This window comes from Rutidosis leptorrhynchoides, chromosome 7 (genome assembly GCF_046630445.1).
Source record: "Rutidosis leptorrhynchoides isolate AG116_Rl617_1_P2 chromosome 7, CSIRO_AGI_Rlap_v1, whole genome shotgun sequence".
Lineage (NCBI taxonomy): Eukaryota > Viridiplantae > Streptophyta > Magnoliopsida > Asterales > Asteraceae > Rutidosis > Rutidosis leptorrhynchoides.
The window spans coordinates 76131833-76140778 of record NC_092339.1 but is presented as its reverse complement, the minus strand read 5'-3'; the positions used below and the strand labels follow the sequence as shown (position 1 = coordinate 76140778).

The 8946-nt window shown below is 34.0% G+C and overlaps 1 protein-coding gene across 1 annotated transcript; it reads left to right on the top strand.

The window, feature by feature from the left end:
• Window positions 1-6669: 6669 nt before the first annotated feature.
• Window positions 6670-8040, top strand: LOC139859357 (uncharacterized). The gene is made up of 4 exons (XM_071848146.1): window positions 6670-7245; window positions 7344-7580; window positions 7694-7825; window positions 7951-8040. The coding sequence occupies exons 1-4, from the start codon at window positions 6670-6672 to the stop codon at window positions 8038-8040; spliced, it is 1035 nt and encodes a 344-aa protein (XP_071704247.1).
• Window positions 8041-8946: the final 906 nt, after the last annotated feature.

Here is an 8946-nt window from a genome sequence, read left to right as displayed (position 1 = left end):
TTGGCACGAAACTGAAGGGATGGTTGATTGAATAGCGCATTAGTAAGAGTGTCTACGAGTTTATCTTTGTTGCTAATGTGTGGAATTCGAGTAGCCCCTTTTTGAATCTGTTCTCAGACGAAGTAGTAATCAAGAGTAGCATGTTTCATACGAATATGAAGCACATGGTTAGCACACAAATATGTGACACCAACATTATCACACAAGAGTATCGGTGGTGCAACATATAGGTCGAGTTCATCAAGAAGATTGCAAACCCAAATAATCTCAGAGGCGGCATCTACAATTGCTTTGTATTCGGCTTCAGTCGATAACGTGAAACTGAACTTTGACGAGCAGACTTCTGGAAGATAATCATACCACCAATATAAAGTATGTAAGCAGTAGTAGAACATCCAGGGTCAGCTTGGTTCCTCCCCAATCAGAGTCACTAAAAGCACTCAAAGTTAACTGTTTGACATGACGAAGAAAGAGGCTGAAGTAGATGGTTCATTTTAGGTACCAAAGTAGGCGTTTCAATGCCTGCTAATGTGAATCCTAGATTGGGAGAGCTTATTCGTAGAAAACGAATTGTCCGGGCTAGTCATAGTCAATTATTGAAGTTGGCTGACTATTTTTTGAAATAAAGTGGCATCAGTAGAGTTGGTGGACGAATTCGGAAATAGAGGGGGTGAAGTAGACATTGGAGTGTTTACCTATTTAGCTTCACCCATGAGATGAGACTCTAAAATTCTCACGAATTTGGGCATGCTAACATAAGAAGATGCCACTTTTAGTGGAGACAACTGTCTACAACACACCAACGAGAATATTCGAATTTTATTTTTATTTTGATGATGAACACTGTAACAACCTCGACTTGGGTCTAGTGCTAATGACTCATTTACCCTTATGTCGGAATATAGTGATTATCAAAATTATGTGTTTTATAATTATTTGTGTATGTGATAAAGTGACTTTTGTGACAAGGGTCACAGAACATATTTGTTTATGTGATTTGGACCTCGTTTGGACCGCTTAATGAGGTACATTGTGTTTTAGAAAAGTTGTAAATACCCGTGAGAAAATTGGGAGTGGGGTTTCCTCACAGTGAAGAAACCCCAAGTGTGTTAAATACTCCTGCTCGTTCCCTAACTTACCCATTTTGGCAAGTTTAAACCCTAAACACCTATACTGCACCTTAATCATTGAAATCAAAGAGTGTAAATCATAGATTGTGACTTTATGCATCTGATTCTGCTAGTTTTAAGGATCAACACAAGGTATGTAATCTGATTTTGATGAATTAAATGTGTTCTGTGTGGATTTTTGTAAAGTGAGCTTGTGATATATAATTAATTTATGCCTTGAATGTGTTTTTGAGTGTGTTTTGAGGTTATAAACATGTTATATATGTATTATGTGATATTCGTGGACAATTGACTCGACCGAAACTATCGAAAATTGAGATTTAGATGCAAAAAGCTCAAAAATCGACATGCTGCATGTAAGTAACTAGAGGAGGGGGGAATAGTTACTTAATGCGTTTTTAAAACTTTTTCAATTGATCACTAAACTTGATTAACTATGATCAACCAATTTAACTCAAACTTGATGTATGTGGTGTTTATGTTCAAAATGATAAGTAAAGTAATATAAAGAACATAGACACAAGGATTTATAGTGGTTCGGGTGGATGTTAACTAATCCACCTTAATCCACTCCCCGATTACACTAATTGGGATTTCTTGCTTCACTAAGCACTTTTCTTCAAACCCGGTAGAGATCCGATTTACAAGTCTTTAACTTCTTTGGTAGACAACAAACCTAATCTTTCTAACCCTTTGAAAGACCAACTCCAACCTAGCTCAACTTGTCTTCAACTTGGACAAGTATTAATCTCCAACTAAGATTAATCAACTTCCTAAGTCCCTTTAAGGAAGTAGATAACTAAGCTAGCCTATGCTTCTACTAGTTGAGTTACAAGACTCATACAACTAATGATGATAATCCTAAGACAATTCTAGGACATACATCACACTAAGTAAACTCACAAGATAAACAAATTTGATTAGTAAGTTTACAACAACCAAATTCTATATCTATAAGATCATAGAATCTTCTCTTGCTTGATCACATTTGAGTAGTAATTGAAGCCTTTGTGATCTCTGGAAATATGCCTTTGAAATGTGCAAGAGGGTCCACTCCAGATGCTCTCCAATGCTTGCTATTTATAGTGGAATTCAAAAACTAGTCGTTGCCAGAAGGTCACTGTCACGGTCGACCGTGGTTCTACCGTGCGCGCCTGTGTCCAAAATTTGTATCCGTTGTATAGTCTTTTGACTCATATTTGAACACCATATTTTAGAATCTTTACTTCATTTAGCACCTGCAAAAGAAATCCAATATCCTATACAAGTACTACATGCATTAAGTGTGTGTGATTTGGTCTTATTGTGTGAAAATAACATAACACTCCAAATGTGGTAAACACAACATTCGTGGAGAAGTGTTTTGATTGTCATTTTGGGTAATCTCAGTTTGGTCAAGACTTAGTTAGGTTCATTAATGCATTTGGTTCAATCCCAAAGACTAGTCAACATGTCATTAACTTCCTAGTTTCAATTAATCACAAATCATATTCATTTTAAGATTAAGTATAGATTAATTGAATAATGTTTTTCTAAGTTAAACATTGAGTGTAAGTTGTACTTGGACATGTTATACAATGTGTGTTACTAGACAAGACCAAATAGATTATTGACCATTATTATTTGTGAACCATGTTACACTTAATTCCTTGAAGTAAACTAGTTATTTGAATCCTAGTGTTCTAACTTATAACACATAGTAAGTTTAAGAGCATGTTAACAAGTTGGCAAATTAATGAGTATCAACCATATTAGCAAGTAGCAAGTAATACTCACATATAGCAAGAGATAGTTATTCTAATATCAATCATATAGATATTTGCACAACAATATGGTTTAAGCTTTAGCAAGCTTACTTGCAATATAACACATTGCATGATTAATGTGTAAGCACACATTAATGTCCAACACATGTACAAGGGAAGAACAATCTCTAGTTGGGACTTGGTGACCATCCTAAATGTATCTAAGTGTATTTTAGGATTATAAGTCTTTACTAGTTACACTTTAAAATGTTGTTCTTCATTTAGCCTTAATTTATCACTAAGTAATCTTTGATTGTAGAGCAATCTCTAGTTGGGACGTGGTGACCATCCTAAATGTATCTAAGTGTATTTTAGAATTATAAGTCTTTACTAGTTACACTTTAAAATGTTGTTCTTCATTTAGCCTTAATTTGTCACTAACTAATCTTTGATTGTAATTAGTGTTCTAGTGACATTAGCTTATGTGTGTTGGTACTTGTGATCATCCTAAGAATGTCTAGACAAGTTTTAAGATCACAAGTTATTGATTAACACTTATGTGTTATGCTTAATCATGGTTAAATTGTCATTAAGGTGTACTTAAGCGTGATTAACCAAGATTAGCCTTTTTATGACCAAAACTCAAATGAGTATGGAGAGGGCATCTATTCTAAGCGTGTTGAGAAATATTTCATGAATTATAGATGTCGGGAAGTGGTCAAACTAAATTTGGTCAAAAATGGTGACAGTGAAATCTACAGTCGCACTGCGGTTGACCGTGGTGACGACGGTGGAACTTGTTTTCACAAAACTGCATTGCAGATTCAGTCTGGGATTCTACGGTCAAGTATATGGTCGCTTGTACCTTTGACCGTGTAACTTTAATGATCTTTATTTTTATTCTAAGTTTAGTTTGATTTGGTCATTTGCAAGATCAAGTATGGATTAGTGAACTTGCGTGTTTTACGTTAAGATGTCGATCATCACTTATGCATATGTATGTGTCATCATCAAAACATATTCTTTAGTTAAGCATCATACTTAAATTTGTCGGTTAGTCCATTAACCAACATTCAACCAACACTGCCATTCTTGCAGGTTCGTTGTTCGCGCGAACGAAGGCCTCGTCCGTGGGAACCAGTGCCTCGTTCGTGGGAACCAGTGGTGGTTCGTGCGAGCGACCATCAGTGTTTGAATTCCTGTAATGTCATGTGGTCCGTATGAATGACATCTCACTCGTGCGAGTGAGATGGTGGGCCGTACGACCCAAATGGTAATTCATACGAAGGTATTGTTGTGATCCCTCGTGCGAACCACATGTGGCTCGTGCGAATGAGCCCTTCATTCGAACGAAGGAGTGTGGACCACACGAATGATATTGAAGGCCACTTGTTAGACTTGACGTGTCATCCGCACGAATCAGAACTCATCCATGTGAACGAGATCTCACTCGTTAAAATGAGTGAGTGAGTCGTGCGAGTGTCAGTGCTGTTAAATTGGGTTAGTTGCAAATCTGACCCATTTGTTATGTTGTTGGTATCGTCCAAAAAGACATGTTTTTACGCTCAATATTAGTCCCAAAAAATAATAAAGATCCAAACTTTATCAAAAAATAGGCATTTATTTGCTTTATATTGTAGGTTTAGTAATTACAAAGGCAATGAAAAAGAATCGAAAAAAACGGACTTAAAACGAAACATCTAGAGGGAAAACGATAAAATCAAGTTACGACCTCGGAAACAAGCCAAACACGAGCTGTTTATAACTACGCTTATGAGCACTTAAATACTAAATTAACACCATGAGTAGTTTATAACTACGCTTATCTTTTACCCTATATACCGCATACACTTGTTCGAGTGTAAAATTTTACGAAGAATATGCACCCACGTTTAGTAGGGTGAGGCTTGTCTAACCGAATGGATCTGTCCATCTAGTTCGCGCTTACCAAAAGGTAATTAAAGTATTCAAGCTAAGAGGTTTCCGAACAATAACTAATATATACTAGTACTCATGTCAAAAGTAAAAGCATTTGTAAACAACGTGTATTCTCATCCCAGAATAAGTAAGTAAAAGTGGGACTATAGACTCCCCTTGTGTTCACGGTAAATGATAGTCTAAAGCAGTAAGTAAACCGGACGATTACTATCGTGTAACACAACCTAATCATTTAGATTGTTCAAGTAAGTTTATAATATCACACTATGTTACTCCATATTGTACATGTTGTCCTATAGCTCATTCCGACTCGATAAGGTTGTAAAAGTCAACACATAGTCAACACAGTTCATGCAAGTCAACAAAAGTAAAACTTGGTCAAAGTGGTCAAAAAAGTCAAATACATCAGTAGTTTATGCAATCTTGGTCAATGAGTCAACCCTAGGTCAACTAACAAGTTTTAGATCACCGTTTGTCATTTACGTGTTTACTAGTTATCGTGTCATACGTGTTCATGCAAGTCATGCAAATCAACAAGCATAAATCACAATTTATAAATCATGGTAATGTGGTTCACTCCAGATCAAAAGAAAATGTTACCGAGTATAAGATTTCTAAAAAGTCTAACCATGCCCTCAAATGATTTCTATAACTCAAGTTACATACGATTTTCACCAACTTAGTTTCTGCACGTGCAGCAGTTTTGTTTCATTTATCATTTATTCTAGAAAAATGAAATTGACACATGACCAGTGGAAGATAATCACTAACATCCCAAAGTTTAAGTGGTAAAAAGATCTAAGCTTTTTGTTAAGCCAATTTGTACAGTTTTAGCACGAAAGTCAAGTGTTCGGATTTGGACAGAATCCAGACACATCGTTTTACGACACATGTAGCATACAAAGTATAAGGTTTCGCATATTCACATACAAATGTAATATGCTTCTTAACATCCAAATATCAACATATTATAAGGCCAAGTCTCCAATTAACTTCTTAGATCCAAAAAAATGAATACAAATGTAAAATGAATTAACATCTAGTTTTAATTAACCACACATTAGTTATTTATATCCAAAAAAATGAATATATCATTAAACAAAGGGTTGATTCCTCGTCGTCGGGTACTATAATTAGTAACGTTTCGTCACTCTATTCGTTTGAAAATCGTTCGACAAAGGATTCAATCACCTCACAGTCGATGGTTTTGTGGTAAAACCGATTATCAGGAATCGGAAACGCAAGTAGTCGGATGAGACGTCTGTTGTTTTTGTATGTGTCGTTTGTTACACTCTTTGTTGGAATGTTTGTCTTATTTTTTCTTTGTTGACGTTTGTAGTTTATGACTTTTGTAGCTTGTCTTTTACAGTATGTCCTTATTTAGTCGTTCAATTTTTTATTAATTTTTTTAACAGGTTGGACTCGGTTGTAGTTAATGTTTAGCTTGTCTAATAGTGTTGATTTAATGTTCCCGAGCCTAACAGTTTTCTTTGTATCCTGTTGCTTCCATCATTTTTCGATGAAGTGACATTGTTATCTATTTTTGTTATTTTTGTCGAACAGAAAACTAAATAAATAAACAATTTTAAGCTCAAGTTCCCTGATTATGTCATGTATTGTACTTTGCTTGATAGCTATATATGTCCCACAGTGGACTCATAATTTTAAATACACATAAATACAGAAGAGAACAACCAAGTACCAATAACCAAATCATTAGCAATTAATTAATCAAGTATTTCTCATAAAGGGTATAAATATGTTTCCCAACATCTCCATCTCCCAACACATTTAAAAGCCATCTTCTATAAACATTATCATCTTAATTGTGTCCTCTAATCCATTTTTACAAAAAGATGGAAACTTTTGGTAGCTTTTCAAATGAAGAATGGGAATGTTTAAGCAAACTTTTCGCCGGTGATCAAGATTCAGATCATTTCTCCAACCATGATTTGTTTTCAAATGATCATCAACAAGATCATGGGTTAAAATTTGATATTCCTTCTATGGTTTCATCTGTTATGACTGAAGCTAACAATTCCAATTCGTTGTTCATCGAAGATCATGGTTTTGGCTATAATAACGAAAATATTAATCCAAATTTCTACCATTATTTCTCTCAAGAAGCTAGCAACAATTCTAGTGCTGGTTATAACGTTAACGTACCAACAAATGGCGCGTATAATCATGATCAAGTTCATGTTTTTGATGAAAACTATAACATCTCATCATTACTAGCCCAAGTCCTTTCTGCAGACGATTCAGTGGACGAAACGCGTTGTATGAAACAAGATGATCAGTTGGTCCCAATTTCTGATCAACACACCTTAAAAAGGAAACTCGAAATGGTCGAATCACCAGATGCAGTTGAAGATAAAGTCAATGACGAAAAGAAGAATCCAAAAAAGAAAACTAGGGTTACACGAGTTAATGTGAGTGTTAATTTTTTATTTAGTCATTGCGAGGTTGTGGACTTAAATTAAAATATCTTTTGAAAAAGTCTAATAAAATATTCTTCTTTTAATAACAGAAAAATGTAAAGAAAGTGCAACCAAAGAAGAAACAAAAGGCGACGGATGCTACTGAAAATATCAACGAGAATAATGTAGATGATACAGATAACAAAAAAGCAGTTGTAAATGCGCCAATTGCGAGCTCAAGTTCTTGTAGTTCGGAGGATGATTTGAATGGAGGCGGTGAAAATTCGACCTGGAAAACTAGAGCTGGTCGAGGTGCAGCCACTGATCCTCAAAGCCTTTATGCAAGGGTACGCGTGTTTATATTAGATATATATGATTATTACTTAATATGAATCAATCGTATTCTTTGTTTATATGAAATTGCGCGATAATCTAACATGGCGTTTTGCTCGATTAACAGAAACGAAGAGAGAGGATTAATGAGAGATTGAAAGTCCTTCAGAACTTGGTACCAAACGGAACTAAGGTTGATATTAGCACAATGCTTGAAGAAGCTGTCCAATATGTCAAGTTCTTGCAGCTTCAAATTAAGGTATACTAATTAACAATAGATGATTTTAATATTAATTAATTGTGATGTCGTTGCATTGTTTTATTGATCGTTTTATTTGATATTACTCGTATTTATTATTTCATGTTTTGGTGAACTTTATGCAGTTGTTGAGCTCAGATGAAATGTGGATGTATGCTCCTATAGCTTACAATGGAATGGACATGGGTCTGTACCAGAAGCTTTCACAATCTTAAAGATGAGGAAATTTTTGTACATTTCCTGATTTTTGCTAAATAACTTAAACTAAAATGCAAATTATATATACATATGTTCTGACAAATTGTAATTATGAAACTCATTCATTTTTTTCTGGTCATGAGAAGTAATTTTCATGGTGTCTATTTATATATATTTATCAACAAAATGTTGTATTGATTCAATATTGATTAATCAAATTGGTGGTGACTTAATAAAAATTATTTATTCATCAAAAGATCCATTGATTTGTCAATCTTGTGGTTATCTAGATTTAATTACCTAAAGTAAGTTTACTACCTTGTATGTTTGTCAAATTCAAATTTACTAACATTGCATCTTGAGTGGTTATAAAAAAAAATAAAAATCAGTCACAAGATAGCCTGAATAATAGACCGTTTATATCACGAATAAACTTTATCTTTCATCTCGTATGCTCAAGAATTAGCAATAATCATCTGTGTACATACAATTAATTCTATTCGAAACTTATATCTGATACGTATAAACATTCTATCTACAATTCATCTTTGGCGGATATACAATCATACATTATAATCATCGCTAGTCACTTTTTAACAAATTTAATTTTTCAAGTTAGGTCAAAGTTCATGAGTTTGCTAAGTATTTTATTTTGAGTCATTTTATTATCTTGGATCTTGGATATATATTACAAAGATAGTATATATAAGTTGCCACTAATATAAGATCTTGCACGTTATTTCTACTTCCTTTGAGATATTTAATTATTTATACACCTTGAAAATGAAGAAACTAATTTGAATTACAAAAATATAGTAAGTAAATTGTTTAATACATGTGAAATTCACTTTTAGAGATTTTGTTAATGTATACTTCATAATAACATGATACATTCATTAATACCTAATACCTAATTTTTTTTA

Excerpts from the sequence above, each read along its gene's own strand:
- LOC139859357 (XM_071848146.1), top strand. The coding sequence starts at position 6,670 with ATGGAAACTTTTGGTAGCTTTTCAAATGAAGAATGGGAATGTTTAAGC. Across the intron at positions 7,246-7,343 it reads CTAGGGTTACACGAGTTAAT|AAAAATGTAAAGAAAGTGCA; the intron begins GTGAGTGTTAAT and ends TTTTAATAACAG. Across the intron at positions 7,826-7,950 it reads TCTTGCAGCTTCAAATTAAG|TTGTTGAGCTCAGATGAAAT; the intron begins GTATACTAATTA and ends AACTTTATGCAG.